The 17,015-nt window shown below is 52.1% G+C and overlaps 1 protein-coding gene across 13 annotated transcripts; it reads right to left on the bottom strand.

The window, feature by feature from the left end:
- Positions 1-102: 102 nt before the first annotated feature.
- On the bottom strand, positions 103-16,326 carry ZNF7 (zinc finger protein 7). 13 transcript variants are annotated; one of them, XM_025393162.1, is made up of 5 exons: positions 16,182-16,326; positions 14,719-14,766; positions 14,209-14,335; positions 5,562-5,678; positions 103-1,969 (listed from the first exon to the last, which is right to left on the bottom strand). In XM_025393162.1, the coding sequence occupies exons 2-5, from the start codon at positions 14,719-14,721 to the stop codon at positions 156-158; spliced, it is 2,061 nt and encodes a 686-aa protein (XP_025248947.1). In that variant the 5' UTR covers positions 14,722-14,766; positions 16,182-16,326; the 3' UTR covers positions 103-155. The 13 variants fall into 13 exon arrangements, with proteins under 13 accessions (XP_025248947.1, XP_025248943.1, XP_025248945.1 ...); XM_025393158.1 differs by having other exon boundaries at positions 14,209-14,386; positions 16,182-16,272; XM_025393160.1 differs by having other exon boundaries at positions 5,562-5,675; positions 14,209-14,386; positions 16,182-16,272.
- Between the last annotated feature and the right edge of the window lie 689 nt (positions 16,327-17,015).

Below are 17,015 nucleotides of genomic sequence, written 5' to 3'. Positions count from 1 at the left end.
ATGAACCACCACGCCCGGCCTTATGTTGGATTTTTTTGAGAGTAATTCTGAATCTTTACCAACATTCTACGTGTTTGTCAGTATAAATGATCCCATATAAAATAAGTTAAGGCTGTAGGTTTATTCACATATATACACATTTATACATAAGTGGTCTATCCCGTGTGAATTTTTTGATGCTGGGTAAGCCGTGAGCTCCGATTAAAAGCTTTGCCACAGTCATTGCATTTATAAGGCTTCTCCCCAGTGTGAATTCTCTGGTGTATAATTAGGTGTGAACGCCACCTAAATATTTTCTCACAGTCTTCACACTGATGCAGTTTCTTTATAGTATTAACCTTTTTACGGCTCACAAAGGTGGACCCTTCCAGGGCACTCCCATATTCGTAAAACCACTGGGCCCTAGTGTGTATTCTCTGGTGTTCAATAAGATACGAGCTCCGGCTGAAGGCTTTTCCACATTCACTGCACTCATAGGGCTTCACTCCTGCATGAATTATCTGGTGCTGGAAAAGGGTTGAGTTTTGACTGAAGGCTTTCCCACATTCGTTACATTTATAGGGCCTCTCTCCAGTGTGAACCCTTTGATGTATTGTAAGCTGTGTGCTCATGCTGAAGGCTTTTCCGCACTGGAGGCATTCATAGGGCTTCTCTCCTTTATGGATTCTCTGATGGTAAATAAGGCTGGAACTCTGACTGAAGGCTTTTCCACAGTCATTACACACATAGGGTTTCTCTCCAGTGTGGATTCGCTGATGCTGAATAAGGTGTGAACCCTGAACAAAGCCTTTGCCACACTCATCACATTTAAATGGTTTTTCTCCAGTGTGAGTTCTCTGATGGCGAATAAGTCGTGAACTACAACCAAAGGCTTTTGTACACTTGTTGCATTTATAAGGCTTCTCTCCAGTGTGAATCAGCTGATGCTGACTCAGGCGAGAGATCCACCTAAAAGCTTTCCCACACTCATCACACTTAAATGGTTTCTCTACAGCGTGAATTCTCTGATGTGCAACAAGGCTTGGACTGTCTGAGGCTCTTAGAATTTGAGCTTTCTCCCCAGTGTGCATCCTTTGATGCTGGGCTAGGGTGGAGCTCTGGCTGAAGGCCTTCCCACACTCCTTGCAAGGGTAGGGCCTCTCCCCAGTGTGAGTTCTCTGGTGTCTAACCAGCTGCGACTGCTGGCTGAAGGCTTTCCCACATTCACGACAACCATAGGGCCTCTCTCCTGTGTGGATTCTCTGATGGTGGATGAGGCTTGAGCTCTGACCAAAGGCTTTTCCACATTCCTCACATCTGTAGGGCTTCTCCCCAGTGTGAATTCTTTGATGCTGAATAAGTTTTGAGCTCAGGCGGAAGGATTTTCCACACTCAGTGCATTTAAAGGGTTTCTCTCCCGTGTGGATTCTCTGATGCTGATTAAGCTGCGAGCAGAGCCTGAAGACTTTCCCACACTCTGCACATTCGTACGGCTTCTCTCCATGACAGTTATTTGGATGTTTCCCCTGCAAGCAGTCAGATAACTTTTTTTGGCATTCTTGACATCTGCTAATTTTCTGTGTATTAACTTTCCAATGCAGAGCAATGTCTGAAGTGGCTCTGAAGCCTTTCCCACACCCCTCGCACCTCTGGGACGTCCCTTCTGCACTCTCTCTCTGACTTTCAGGAGGCTGACAATCCAGGATGCTGCTTCCCAGCTCCTTACATCCCTGGGCAGCATCCTTGATGAAGGTCTTCGGAACCACAGTCTCCTCATTCAAACAGTTATTCTGAAAGGTAGAGCCTGTCATTCTCAGCCCACGACTGCCCAAATGACTGTCTAACCAGACCTCAGAATCAGAAACGTCTCCAAAGCCAGGATTCTGAGGAAAGTCCTGTGGGGAGATTCTGATGACTGTCCCATAGGATTCCGATTTTAGGATGTCCATGTCCTCACAGGACTGCTCATTTTCAGTCCTAATCGTAGAATCTGAAATAAACACGAACAAAGACGTTCCTTAGGCCTTGTGCTCAGAGAAATGACAAGACTATAAATGCGGGGGCCGGGAATCAAGGCTCCCAGGACGGCTGCACTGAGCCCTGCGAGGCCCCAGGTGGAAGCGTGCAAGAGAAGGTGGAGCCTTTGGCAGTTCTCAGATCTGGTTTCATGCTTTTTACTTTGTTCACTCATTCAATAGCAATGAAGTGTTCATTATGCACAGGGCAGAGTGCTGAGAGCAACACGGCCTACAGCGGGGCTAGGGTCTGTGAGCAGAGAGATCCATCCTACAGGGCACTGGTGTGGGGCAAAGTCCATGCAGAGGCAAAGAATACAAAGCAAGACCGGAAGGGTGGGTAGCTACCATGGGCTGTGGGGTCAGGGGCTCCAGCATCCTAGCTGGTGAGGAAACAGTACAGGGTCTGAGTTCTGAATGGAGGGCATGGATTCTGACAAGGAAAATGGGGCTGGAAGAGCTGCCAAGGGACTTAACTTGGTGAGCTCAGAAAAGCACTGGGCACCTAGGCCGTTCATGGCTACTCTCTGGGGTGTGCTTCTCTGAGCAGGACCCAGCCCCCTCAGCTGCCTCCTGGCTGCTGCTGCCAACTCACACCTGGCCACCTCCCCTGCTTCTCCCTGGGCTGTGCGTGGCCACCCCCAAGACCACACTGACTTCTTCCCTGGGGCTGCAACTTTCTGGAGGCCCCCAGGAGGTCTTCCAGACATCTGCGCCCTTTCTGGACTCTCCAAGTAAGCACAGGCTTCTGTCCTACTCTGTAACCCTAGAGGGCTCCTCTGCTGAGGTCAGACATCTCCTTGATGTCTGTGATCACAACCATGACAGGATGCAACCACAGCACATGGCTATGGTCATGACAACCACGGTCCCCACCACGACACAATCACGTTCACACCCACGACCACGTGGCCACAGCTATAACCAGCCCAAGTCTACCCCACATGAATGCACAGCCCAGTTACAGGGCTTCAAGCTTCGGTTCCTGCCCACTCCTAACCATCAGTGGTGAGTCTCCGGCTTCCAGGGACCTCTAAAGGTCTTCCAGTCAGTCCTGGAGAGTCAGAGTAGGCAGCCGTTTCAGCTTCACTGTGCAGCAGGAACGCTCAAGGGCTGTGAGGACAGGAGGCATCTCCAGCCCTGGTCCTCATGTGCTTCTTTCCCTGCACAACCGCACCACCTCAGAATGCCTGCTCCTTCAACAGGGCTCGCCTGGCACTCCTCCCAAGCCTTCCCCTACTGTAAAGATAAGAGAGCAGGGTGGCCAGGCACGGTGGCTCATGCCTGTAATCCCAGCTACTTGAGAGGTTGAGGCACAAGAATCACTTGAACCTGGGAGGCAGACGTTGCAGTGAGCCAAGATCATGCCACTGCACTCCAGCCTGGGCAACAGAGACTCCATCTCAAAAAAAAATAAAGCAGTGGCAGAGAGAGCAGGGCCAGGCTGACAGCAAGGCTTTGTTGAGGGGTGCCAGGAACCACCCACCAGGGGGCACAGTGGTGGTCAAGAGCATCGGGGTGCACAGCTGGGACATGGCCCCTCACCCACTGCTCTGGGCCAATATCCGTCAGTATCTGATGCTGACTGTACCAGCTGGAGACAAGTAACATATCTGGGCATTTCCGCCTTATTCTGGTTTTGCGCTGCTGCTTGTTTTATCTAAGAGGCCACATCCTTGCCCTGGACTCTCAGATCTGTGAGCAAGTGCTGGGTGCATCAACAGCAGCTCTCAACTACTGTGGGATTATATTTTTGGTTGATGCTTTATCACAGTAAGGACCACCTGCTACATGTAACCACTGAACTAATTCTGCCAACTGTAGCTGGCTTTTCTGCCACAGCACCCTCTTTAAACGCTCCTGTCCATGTTGGAAATATTTTCATGGGCGGCTGGATTTTAACTGGGCCACCTTATAGCTGAACCTCCTTCTCAGGGAGGCTGAGCAGAAAGGATAACATGGGAGCAGCCCACAGAGCCAGTGAGGCCAGGGTTCCTGATCACTGTTCCCATATGCAGCCTTCCTGGGAGGCTGAAAGGCCCTAGGGTGCGAAGAGGCTCAGAAACCCTCCTTGTCCTTTGAAGCTGCCTAGGATCATATGAATGGAAGGAAGATCACAGCCTGTACTTTTCTTTTTTTTTTTAGATGGGAGTCTCGCTCTGTCACCCAGGCTGGAGTGTAGTGGCGCAATCTCGGCTCACTGCAAACTCCGCCTCCCGGGCTCACGCCATTCTCCTGCCTCAGCCTCCCAAGTAGCTGGGACTACAAGCGCCTGCCACCATGCCCGGCTTATTTTTTGTATTTTTAGTAGAGATGGGGTTTCACCATGTTAGCCAGGATGATCTCGATCTCCTGACCTCATGATCTGCCCACCTCGGCCTCCCAAAGTGCCGGGATGACAGGCGTGAGCCACCACGCCCAGCCCCACAGGCCCTGCTTTTCACAACTTTGGACTGTCCAACTTGCTTCCCGAGGCCCCTCCAAGCCGATGGCCTCTGTGGGGCCTGGTCCTGCCATGTGCAGGAGTGACTGTGGCAACCCAGCAGCAACTGAAGGGGAGGGGAGGGGCTTCCTTTCTGCAGTTGAGATGCACGCAGACCCATCTCCCTTGTCATGCTGGGCCGCACACCAGCAAAGCAGGGAAGCAGAGCACCAGGCAAGGCGCCTGCCCAGCAGGAGCTCATGCTGGAGGCAGCGGGTGCCCTGGTTAGGGCTGAGGACCCCAAGATAGACTGAAGTCCTAACTTAAAGCACCTCAGAATGTGACCTTGTTTGGAAACACGGTCATTGCAGATGTAATTAGTCACCATGAGGTCACTGGTGGCCCCTAACCCAACATGACTGGTGTCCTTCTAAGGAGATGGCCACATGATCGCAGACACGCAGGGAGAGGCAGCCGTGTGAAGGAGTCAGAGATCAGAGTGAGGGATGCGTCCACAAGCCAAGGAACCCAAGGATTGCCAGAAAACCACCAGCTGCCCGGAGAGGCAGGCCGGGATCTTTCCTAAAGCCTTCACAGGGAGCACAGCCCTGCTGACCCCTCGACTTCAGATTTCCAGCCTCCACGGCTGTGAGACAACAAATTTCTGTTGTTTTAAGCTTCCTAGTTTGTGGTTCATTGTTACAGCAGCCACAGGAAAGTAATGCACTACTGGAGCCTGAGAAGGTCTGAAGGGAGCTGCCTCAGGGAATATGCTTACCTGAGGAGAGGTTACTGAAGGCCAAACCTAACCCTTCACTTGGATCCATAGGTTTGTATCTTTGCTTAACAAAAGTATGAGTAAAATTAGAAATAGAACAAAATGTGACACGATTTCAAAAACAAGCTCTGTTTTTGCGGAAACGCAGGGGTTTCTGTGTCTTGGCTCTTCTTCAGTTTGGCCTCTCCCAAGGCAGCCCCACAACGGGTCTATGCTCCCTTCTATGTGCCGGATGCTGCTTCCCCAGTGGCATTCCCAGGGATCCCAGCGTAGCCCCTGTGACTCACCCACAGCTGCCCAGTTGTGAGGCCCCTCCTGCAGTTTCTCCTCACCCCAGGGCTTCTCTGTGATGGGGTCTAAGTCTTACCTGTCTTGGAGGTCCTTGGTGCCTCTGTCCCCTCTGCTCCCTGCAGGTCAAGGACCCATGGCTCCTCTCCCTGCTCCAGCCGGGAGATCAGCTCAGGCTTGAAAACTAGGAATCCTGCTGTGTGTGTGGCAGAGAAGACAGTGTCAGCATGACAGGGAGCGTGCAGCACAGGGTTAAGCCTTCCCCGGTTTCCAAATGTAAAGGGGCAGGGGGGCTAAAAGGCACAGGCAGAGCCCCTGCAGGGAGAGAGAAGTGTCAAGGGTGGTGAGAATCTGGGGACACAGAAGCCCTTTCTGTCCAGATCTGTCCAGCTCCTGTGGCTAGACAGCAAGGGATACCTGACTCCCACAATCTCCAGGTGACCCTGTCACCAGTCTGCAAAGGACAGTCCGCCTCTACCCCTGGAACTTGGGAGAGAGAAGAAGCCCAAGCTTCACTCAGCAGAGCCGGGCCTGTCCTTCGGTTAGAGAGCAGAGATGCTCCAAGAGGCCGGGTGGTTACAAAATAAGATGACAAACAATGACAAATGGACACAAACGAGCAAATTTTGCATCAGAAAGCTCCAAGGTCCAATCTTCAGCCAGTGGCCTTCCAGCCTCAAGTCCCTGCACAAAGGATGCCTCAGGGCCTGCCTCCCTCTCCGTAGACTGGGTGGCAGAGACCTGTGGGGGCCCACCTGGCACCCTGCCTTCTTGGGGCCACCTGCCCCCATACCCTCTTTGTGCCGGTCAGTACAGAGATGAGCAGTTGATCCATGGGCCAGCCAAGGCCTCTGGTTGGAAGCTTCCTTCAGGGTTCTCCCAACTGGAAGGAAAGAGGCAGGCAGAGATTCCAAAGGCCTATAGCCAATAAGCTCAAGCCCCCAGATGCAGGCAGGACTCCGCACTCAACAGAAAATGCATATTCTCTCCAAGTACACGTGGAACAAAGAAACACCCTTGGGTCAAGCCACACACTGAGTCACAGACACAGCAAAGAACAATACCACAGAACATGCACCCAGGCAAATGCAGTGCAGTATGAAATTGATTACAAAACGTTCTTAGATGCAATTAGCTACTTGGAAACTAAATAATAAATTACTAAGTGGCAACCATATTTATGATGAGTCAGAATTTATAGGAAGCAGCCCAAGCAGCATGTAAAGATAAAATGTGATGTAGAGACATGGTTTTACTCTGTCACACAGGCTGGAGTGCAGTAGCACCATCACAGCTCACTATAGCCTAGACCAGTCCTCCCGCCTCAACCTACTGAGTAGCTAGGACTACAAGTGCGTGACACCACACCCAGCTAGTTTTTAAATTCTTTGTAGACATGTGGTCTCGCTATGTTGCCCAGGCTAGCCTCAAACTCCTCGGCTCAAACAATCCTTCTGCCTCAGCCTCCTAAGTAGCTGAGATTATAGGCATATGCCACTATGCCCAGAAAAATTTTATACTTTTAGATACATTTACTAGAAATGAGTATTTTAAAACACAAATGAGGTAAACAATACGTTCAAGAAGTTGAGAATGGCCAGGTGTGGTGGCTCACACCTGTAATTCCAGCACTTTGGCAGGCCAAGGCGGATGGATCACCTGAAGGTCAGGAGTTCGAGACCAGCCTGGCCAACATGGTGGGAGGATCACTGGAACCCAGGGAGTCCAGGCTGCAGTAAGCCACTGTGCTCCAGCCTGGGCAACAGAGCGAAACTCTGTCTCAAAAAATTAAAAAAGCAAAAGAAACAAGCACCACACACATCAAACTCACATAAATAAAGAGGAAGAAAATAATAAATCTGGGGCAGGATTCAGAGAGATAGAGAACAAAGACATATAAAAACATCCTCCAACCCAACCCCCCGAAAAACGCAAAGCCAAAAGCCAGTTCTTTGAAAACATGAATATGACAGTCTCATGACAAAACCAGTCAAGGTGAACTTAGTGAGAAGATGCTACCAAAACAGAGAGAATAAGAGAAACAATTACAAATATAACAGAGTAAAAACAAAAGGAAATGCCAGGCAAGGTGGCTCTTGCCTATAATCCCAGCATTTTGGAAGGCTGAGGCAGGACTGCTTGAGGCCAGAAGTTTAAGACTAGCCTGGGCAACATGACAGACCCCAACTCTACAAAGAAAGAAAAAACATCTGGGCATGGTGGTGCACACCTATAGTCCCAGCTACTAGGGAAACTCAAGTGGAAGGATCACTTGAGCCCAGGAGTTCAAGGCTGCAGTGAGCTATGATCACACCACTGTACTCTAGGCTGGGCAACAGAGCAAGACCCCAACTCTTAAAAAAAAAAAAAGAAAAAGGAAATATAAATGCATAAATTCTAATCCAAGACTTTCCTTCCCCAAAAGCCCAAGGACCAGATGGTTTTACAGATTAGTTCCACCAAGTTCTACTTGTATGCCAAATGCCATTTATCAAACATGTCAAAACTATATAAAGACAACACACAAAAGGAAATATATAGGCTGGTCACAGTGGCTCACGCCTGGCGGATCACGAGGTCAGGAGATCGAGACCATATAACACAGTGAAACCCTGTTTCTACTAAAAATACAAAAAAATTAGCCAGACATGGTGGTGGGCGCCTGTAGTCCCAGCTACTCGGGAGGCTGAGGCAGAAGAATGGCGTGAACCCGGGAGGCGGAGCTTGCAGTGAGCCGAGATCACGCCACTGCACTCCAGCCTGGCTGACAGAGTGAGACTCCGTCTAAAAAAATATATATATATATACACATATATATATATCTCTCTCTCTCATATATGTATGTATCTGTTTCACTTATCAACAGAAATACAAAAATCCAAAATACAATACTGGCTAGCTGAATCCAGAGGTGTATCAAAATTTATATATAAATATCATGATTTAAGTAAAGTTTATTCCAGGAATACAAGAAAATATAGCAATGTAATTTCCTGCATTAATAAAGAAAATAAATTATGCGTCTCAAATGATGCAGAAAAAGAACTTGAAATTCAGTATTTATGATTAAAAAGAAAAAACAAAACTCCTTAGCCAATTTCTGTGGTTATGTGGATGCATTCCCTTTAAAATCAGGAACACAACATGCCCACAGGGTCCTGTTTAACACTGCGCTGGCCACTGCAAAGGCAGAGATGGGAGGAGTGAGGGCTGAGAGGGAAAATACCAAACTCTCATTCGCAGGAATCCTCCTGCTGGAAAACAGCAGAATGACCAAGCAACAGTGATTTACCCAGGGGGTTCCACAAAGTTGCCAGATGTAAGATCATCCTTCAGAACCAACAGCATTTTTGTACTACAGCAATAATCAGCTAAAAATACATTCACAAAGCAGAAAAATCAAAACTTATACACTGACGGAAAACAGTTTCAAAGCACTCCCAGTAAAAATCCCAGTGGCATTTTTTAGGAATTCAACTTATTCTAAAATTTGTATGCAGCTGGGCGTGGCGGCTCACGCCTGTAATCCCAGCACTTTGGGAGGCCGAGGTGGGCGGATCACCTGAGGTTAGGAGTTCGAGACCAGCCTGGCCAACATGGTGAAACCTCATCTCTACTAAAAATATAAAAATTAGCCGGGCATAGTGGCACATGCCTGTAATCCCAGCTACTCAGGAGGCTGAGGCAGAATCACCTGAACCCAACAGCCAGAGGTGGTAGTGAGCCGAGATCACGCCATTGCACTCGAGCCTGGGCAACAAGAGTGAAACTCCGTCCCAGAAAAAAAAGAATTAAACGGGCAAGTTTAATTCTTTTAGTATTCTTGTAGTATTAAGAAACACTACAAAACCAAAGCAAAAAACAAGAACCACCCCAAAATAAAAAACAAAGCCAAACTGGCCAGGTGTGGTGGCTCACGCCGGTAATCCCAGCACTTTGGGAGGCCAAGGTGGGTAGATCACCTGAGGTCAGGAGTTCCAGACCAGCCTGGCCAACATGGCGAAACCCCGTCTCTTTTGTATTTTTTTTTTTTTTTTTTTTTTTGAGACGGGGTCTCGCGCTGTGTCACCCAGGCTGGAGTGCAGTGGCCGGATCTCAGCTCACTGCAAGCTCCGCCTCCCGGGTTTACGCCATTCTCCTGCCTCAGCCTCCGAGTAGCTGGGACTACAGGCGCCCGCCACCACGCCCGGCTAGTTTTTTTGTATTTTTAGTAGAGACGGGGTTTCACCATGTTAGCCAGGATGGTCTCGATCTCCTGACCTCGTGATCCGCCCGCCTCGGCCTCCCAAAGTGCTGGGATTACAGGCTTGAGCCACCGCGCCCGGCCCCTCTTTTGTATTTTTATTGAGACCGTAAAAATACAAAAAATTGGCCGGGCATGGTGGCACATGCCTGTAATCCCAGCTACTCGGGAGGCTGAGGCACGAGAATTGTTTGAACCTGGGAGGCACACGTTGCAGTGAGCCAAGATCGCACCACTGCTCTCCAGCCTGGGCAACAGGGTGAGACTTCATCTGAAAAAAAAACCAAAAACAAATGAACAAAAAAAAACCCAAACAAACCAAAAGCAAGAAGCTGGCCCACAAGAGAGATTCAGGGAAGAGAACAGGGGTCAGAAACACCCCATTTCACAGATGAAAGTGGTGGCTCCACATGTCAACAGGAAAAGCAGATTTTTTTTTTTTTTTGCGATAGAGCCTCACTCTATTGCCCAGACTGAAGTACAGTGGCGCAATCACGGCTCACTGCAACCTCAGCCTCCCAGGTTCAAGCAATTCTCCTCTCTCAGCCTCCTGAGTAGCTGGGATTACAGGCACGGGCCACCACACCCGGCTAAGTTTTGTATTTTTAGTAGAGATGAAGTTTCACCATGTTGGCCTGGCTGGTCTCGAACTCCTGACCTCAGGTGATCTGCCCGCCTCAGCCTACTTCAAAGTGCTGGGATTACAGGCGTGAGCCACTGCGCCTGGCCAAGGAGACTGTTTAATAGATGATGTTGGGGAAAATAGCTATGTTTGGACAAAATAAAACACGGATTTTTACGTAACCCCAACACAAATGTGGAGCTGGGATACAGATGAGAAATAGAAACTGTAAAATTCACAGGAGGAAATGAAGCCCATCTCAGTGACCTTGGAGGAGGAAAGAACTTTTTTTTGAGACCAAGTCTCACTCTGTCACCCAGGCTAGAGTGCACTGGTATGATCTTGGCTCAGTGCAACTTCTGCCTCCCGGATTCAAGGAATTCTCCTGCCTCAGCCTCCCGAGCAGCCAAGATTATAACCGCCCGCCACCATGCCTGGCTAATTTCTGTATTTTTAGTAGACACGGGGTGTCACCATGTTGGCCAGGCTGGTCTCAAACTCTAACCTCAGGTGATCAGCCCGCCTAGGCCTCCCAAAGTGCTGGGATTACAGGCGTGAGACCCCGCGCCCAGCCAGGGAAGAACTTTTGTTTTTTTCTTGGAGACAGTCTCGCTCTGTCACCCACGCTGGAGTGGAGTGGCACAATCTCAGCTCACTGCAACCTCTGCCTCCCAGGTTCAAGCCAGTCTGCTGCCTCAGCCTCCCAAGCAGCTGGGATTACAAGCACACACTGCCATGCCCAGCTAATTTTTTTTGTGCATTTTAGTGGAGACAGGGTTTCACTGTGTTGCCCAGGCTGGTCTTGAACTCCTGAGTTCAGGCAATCCACCCGCCTTGGCCTCCCAAAGCGCTTGGATTACAGGCATGAGCCACCGTGCCCAGACAGAACTTTTAAATAAAACTTCAAAGAGACAATCCATAAGGCAAAACCTGAGTAATTACATTAAAATCTGACCTAGCAGGCCGGGCGCGGTGGCTCGTGCCTGTAATCCCAGCACTTTGGGAGGCCAAGGCAGGCAGACCACGAAGTCAGGAGATTGAGACCGTCCTGGCTAACATGGTGAAACGCCGTCTCTACTAAAAATACAAAAAAAAAAAAAAAAAAAAAAATTAGCCGGGCGTGGTGGCGGGCGCCTGTAGTCTCAGCTACTCGGGAGGCTGAGGCAGGAAAATGGCGTCAACCCAGGGGGAAGCGGAGCTTGCAGTGAGCCAAGATCACGCCACTGCACTCCAGCCTGGGTGACAGAGCAAGACTCCATCTCAAAACAAAAAATCTGACCTAGCAAAGTTAACAAACACGAAAGAAGCAGAAAAGATTTTTTTTTTTTAGACAGGGTCTCACTCTGTTGCCTAGGCTGGACTGCAGTGGCACAATCATAGCTCACTCCAACCTTGACCTCCTAGGCTCAGGCAGTTCTCCCTCCCCACCCTCCCCAGTAGCTGGGACTACAGGCGTGCAACACCATGTCCAGCTAAAAAAGTGATTTATAATACACAAAACTAACCTGGAATTTATCCTGTTTGATAAATTCTGAGACAGTCCTTTTTTTTTCTTTTTTTTTTTTTTTTAGACAGAGTCTCGCTTTGTCACCAAGCTGGAGTGCAGTGGTGCGATCTCAGCTCACTGCAAGCTCCGCCTCCAGGGTTCAAGCGAGTCTCATGCCTCAGCCTCCCGAGTAGCTGGGATTACGCCACCACACCCGGCTAATTTTTGTATTTTTAGTAGATGGGGTTTCACTGTGTTGGCCAGGCTGGTCTCGATCTCCTGACCTCGTGATCCGCCCACCGCAGCCTCCCAAAGTGCTGGGATTACAGATGTGAGCCACTACGCCCGGCCCTAAGATAGTCTTTTTATAAAACCCTTTCCCATCTCTTGGACATATCTAGGAACCAGTGTCATCCGCCAGGCGGCAGCTGTGACACACCATCACTGCCTGTGCACACGTGAGCTTGCCTCAGCGGCCCAGTCACTGCTGCAGGTGTCACCAGCACCGTCATACAACACATGCTGAATTTAGCTGCTCTTTACACTGTCTTCAAAAGGTTTACCCTGTGACTTGGCACAGCAGCAGAACGTTATAAATAGACAGAAGCCATGGAAAAAGAACAGCAGCTGTACCTTTGAACCTGGAGAAGCAAACTGTTGCTGGAGGAATGACTGCAATTCCAGTTACTGGCAAATCAGCAACTGTGTACACACAGGGCCTGAGAGAGGAACAGGCACAGCAGATGGGACTGTTAAAAGGGAATGGCTCCTATATGCCAAGCAAGAGAGCTCAAGCACCAACCTCACGGGATGAAGAAAACCCCATTACCACTTACGAAAGGCTGCAGCACCCCTTGATGGCCAGGCCCACAGGTTGCCATCACGTGGAAAGTATGGACACAGATAACCAACCCAGAGAGTGGGTCACTAAAAGCTGTGAAGAAACATTAGAAGTACCCTTACTCTGGCCGGGCACGGTGGCTCACGCCTGTAATCCCAGCACTTTGGGAGCCCGAGGCGGGTGGATCACAAGGTCAGGAGTTCGAGACCAGCCTGAGCAACATGGTGAAACCCTGTCTCTACTAAAAATACAAAAATTAGCCAGGTGTGGTGGCGGCACCCACAGTCCCAGCTACTCAGGAGCTTGAGGCAGAAAAATCACTTGGACCCAGGAGGCGGAGGCTGCAGTGAGCCGAGATCACACCACTGCACTCCAGGGTAGGTGACAGAGCGAGACTCAGTCTCGGGGAGGGGGAAAAAAAGAAAGGATCCTCAGGACATGCGTCTTTTCCTTTCTATTTCAGCGAGACAGGGTAAGCCAGGTCTAAATGAGTCTAAAAGAGCTCTTTAAAAAGTATACAGTAAAATCAAGTGCTAAAAAAAATGCATGTCATCGGTAGCATTTCACCTTCCTTAAAATAAGGATGTGGACATAATTACATGTTTTACAACGTAAGGCATCTTAGACAGAATGAAGAAACACCACCTTCAAAGCAGTAAAACACAGCAGACCTAGAATATGGACAAATGCCCTGAGCAGACATTTTACAGAAGAACCTAGCAAACTAATGAGGGTGTGAAAACAGGCTCAAGCTCAGCAGAAATCAGAGAAATGCAAATTCAAACCACAAGAGCCTCCCACTGTACATTTATCTGACTGGCAAAACAGAAAGCTGGACTTTGCCAGCCTAGCCAAGACAGAGGGGTGCAGACCTGATCCAACACCCCAAAAAGCTCCTGGCCAACCAACGATGGCCCATCAATTCCATTCCGGATCCCCCAGCCCAGGCACTCTCTCGGGGTCCGATGCAGCAGAGAGCTTAGTCACAGGCAAGAGGCCCAGTGAGGCCCAAGTCAGACACACCCCCCTTCACCAAGTTGCAATCTAATGACAGCACACACCTTGTGAGAATACAGACACGGACATAAAGAGCACCGTAGTGGCTGCCTGTGGCAATGGAGGAGTTCAGAGAGGAAGACTAACTGCAGGACAGGAGGGGCAAGGGGATGACAGCATCTGCATAGCAGCCGCATGGGCACTGCCACCTCTTGCTCTGGTTGTACAACCTTTGCCTTGGATTCTTCCACCCAATCATTTCTCTTTTCTTGTCTAAGCTATTTCAAGTTTGGATTCTATTTCCACAATTTAACAGCTTAGGAAAAGAAGAGGCTTTACTAACTCCCAGAATCCCACCCACTCCCTGGGGGTTGAACCCCATGACACGGGCAAAGCTAGGAACCAGCCTGGCACACCACTCATGAGTCCAAGCCCGCTATGGAGCCCACAAGGGTCTGAGTGTTTGGCCTCCAATGGAGCCTGGCTGGGTGGGTGCTGACTGATGATGCAGGGGAAGGGCCCCAAGGTGCAGCCTCACCTAGTCCAGCCACACTGCTGTGGTTCTCCAGCATCACTTCCCTGTAGAGGGCCCTCTGGCCAGGGTCCAGACACTGCCACTCCTCCCGAGAGAAGTGCACAGCCACATCGCCAAATGTTACCACCTCCTGAAAGGACATACACCAGCACCCCAGGAATCCCTGGGTGCCAGCCCCCTTCTGGCACTGCCTCATGACATGCCTCAGGCAGGCGCACCATGGGGTTAGGCGAGACGCTCACCAGGACTCCTCTGCCTCTAATATTCTGGGGAGGGGTAGTCTCGGGGAGGAGGAACCCAGTCCACGGTGGTCATACAACCCTCCCCCTTCAAGAGCCTCAATTAGGCCCTGGTTTGGGCAGGGGTTTGCTCACTACCTTGGGGATGGGGGCAAGGGGGCCTTCCTAAGCCCAGCAAGGGCCAAGGTAGGGTCTGAGCCCAGGCCCAGTGGGCAGAGCAGGAGGTGGGCCTTCACAGGACAAGCGAGGAGGAGGAGGCAGTCAAGCTTCCTACCATGAGGCTCAGTGGTGGGTGGGCATCCACGTGTTCTGGCCGAGACACCTGTTGGGAATTATGAAAGGATTAGACGTCAGGGTGCCAGAAGCCCAACTTCCAGGCTAATCAAGCGGATACTGTGCTCTCTGCTCCTTTACCTCCAGCCCCAGATTTCTCTAGCAGGGACATGGGGCTGGGCTGAAGCAGACACGGCACTTGAGTGAAGGAGGCCCACTGAACTCTTGTTCCTCTTTAGACTGTGTGTGTGAATCACTCCACAAAGCTGTAAGGAGTGGATGCCACGTGCCAGGCACTGAGTAATGGGGATACAGGAGTGGACACGAGGACCCTGCCTTCACGAAGCAGTCTGGTGGAGGAAAAAGTTAAATAACCACACAAATAAGCACACACAGCGCTGAAGTACAGGGAACTATAAAAACCACTTAGACCAGAACGCTGACTCAGTGTCATGGGTCACTTCCAAAGGGACCTCGGCCAAGGTAATGGAGGTGGGCAGACCACTCCAGGCAGCAGGAATGGCATGTGAAAGGGCCTGAAGCAAGAAGAAATGGGGCTGGATGAACCAGTATGGGTAAATCCCTGACAGCAAGGGAAGGCAGTGAGCGACTGGAGCTTGGAGCAGGCAGGAGCAAAAATGACGAACTGAAGGGAAGACAGGAGTGGACGTGGAAACCCCTGCCCTCAAGTACATAAATTCCAGTCTCCAGCTCACCTGTCGCCAGGATGGAACCATGCACAGGGATGTAATCACCTCAATTAAGCCAATGACCCCAGACCCTCTACCTGCCCAAGCATTCCCCCGGGAAGTCGGAATGGGAAAAAGAGTCTTCGTACGGCAGCTTCTAACCCAGACAGTGGTTTGTGGGTGGAAACCCCAGGTCACCGGCATAGGGAGGCTGATCCAAGCAGCAGTGACCACCGGAGGAGGATCCTCCGCCTGGCTCCTGACACTAGGAATGCCCGGAATAGCCACCAGAATTTAGAGAAGACAAACAGCCTACCCCACCCAAGGCACCGTTCTTTCCTCCACTGTCACTTATCCTAGGCCTTCCAGGCCAGTAAACAGAGAACGCTCTGGAAGGAGGCGGTTTCGCAGGAGGGCGAGTCAGGGCCCCGGGAGTAGGCCCAGGCCTGGAGAAAAGGCCGCAGCTGGAGCTCGCCTTATTCAAGCCCCTGACACCGGGGCCCGCGGGTGCGTAGCTGCCACTAGCGGGGTCTGCGGGGAGCTGCGTGCGAGACTCGGCCAAACGAAGCCCGCCTCGCGCCACCGCGGGAGAGGGCGGCTGTGCTCGACCACCTCCCACGCCAGGCGCTCAGGGCCCCGCAAAGGCCCCGCGCTTTCCCGACTGGAGGCCGGGAGACGCGGGGACCCCAGTGCCGAAGGCCGGAGGGCGCAGGAAGCGACCAGCGATCACTCACACCCAGCACAAGCCGAGTCCGCGCCCGCCGCGCCGACTCACCCTCCCTGAGGACCACCCGAGGTTAGCAAACGCGCGACGCCGCCGGAAACGGGCCTTGGCCGCCCGCGTCTGCCCCGCCCCGCCCCGCAAACTTCCGGCCGCCCTGGGCGGCTCGGAGGCCCGGCCATCTCTGTGGTTCTCAGCCCCGCCTCCCAGGCTCCGGGGAAGGGGTGGAGTCAGATCCGAGGAGGGACGAGGCTGGGGCCGAGGGACAAGAGCCTGGGCGGGACCAGAAGCCTAGACAGGCGGGGCCGGTGCCTGGGGGCGGGGCTACAGTCGGAGGCGGGCAGGGGGCGTAGCCGCGAGGGAGAGGAGGGCCCAGAGCCCGGAGTGGGCGGTGCCTGAGCAGGGGGCGGGCCCGGGGCCGGGAGCTAGGGACGCGGCCGGGAGTTGCCGACTCCGAGGCTCTGGCCTCGCTGGCGGGTGGGAGGAGCGGGGTCGGGGCCAGGCTGGCGGAGATCCAGGGGATCACCAGCTTCGGGCGCTGGTTCCCACCGAGGCTGTTCAGGCACCGCCCGCCCACGTCCCTGCGACAGGAGGCGGCTGCTGGGCGCGCTCCGGACCCCGACTCGCGGAGACGCCTGGCCCGGGCCTTGTCCCCAGTGGGCGGCTGGAGCGGACGCGTGGTCTCAGAGCCTCCAGGACCCTGGGGAAAGGCGCGCCTCGGAGTTGTCCGAGGCCGGGCCCGGCGTCCCCTCGCCCCGCCCCTCCCCGCCCCTCCCCGCCCCTCCCCGCCCCTCCCCGCCCCTCCCCGCCCCTCCCCGCCCCTCCCCGCCCCTCCCCGCCCCTCCCCGCCCCTCCCCGCCCCTCCCCGCCCCTCCTCTGTCCTCGGGG

Source organism: Theropithecus gelada, chromosome 8 (genome assembly GCF_003255815.1).
Source record: "Theropithecus gelada isolate Dixy chromosome 8, Tgel_1.0, whole genome shotgun sequence".
NCBI lineage: Eukaryota > Metazoa > Chordata > Mammalia > Primates > Cercopithecidae > Theropithecus > Theropithecus gelada.
Note: the sequence above shows the minus strand (reverse complement) of the source record. Positions and strands in the feature narration are given on the sequence as shown.

Coding starts and splice junctions, on each gene's coding strand:
- ZNF7 (XM_025393157.1), bottom strand. CDS start 14,401: ATGAGGCAGTGCCAGAAGGGGGCTGGCACCCAGGGATTCCTGGGGTGC. Junction 5,679..14,208: donor CAGCAGTGTGGCTGGACTAG/GTGAGGCTGCAC, acceptor CCACACACACAG/CAGGATTCCTAGTTTTCAAG. Junction 1,970..5,561: donor ACCAAGGACCTCCAAGACAG/GTAAGACTTAGA, acceptor TGTTTATTTCAG/ATTCTACGATTAGGACTGAA.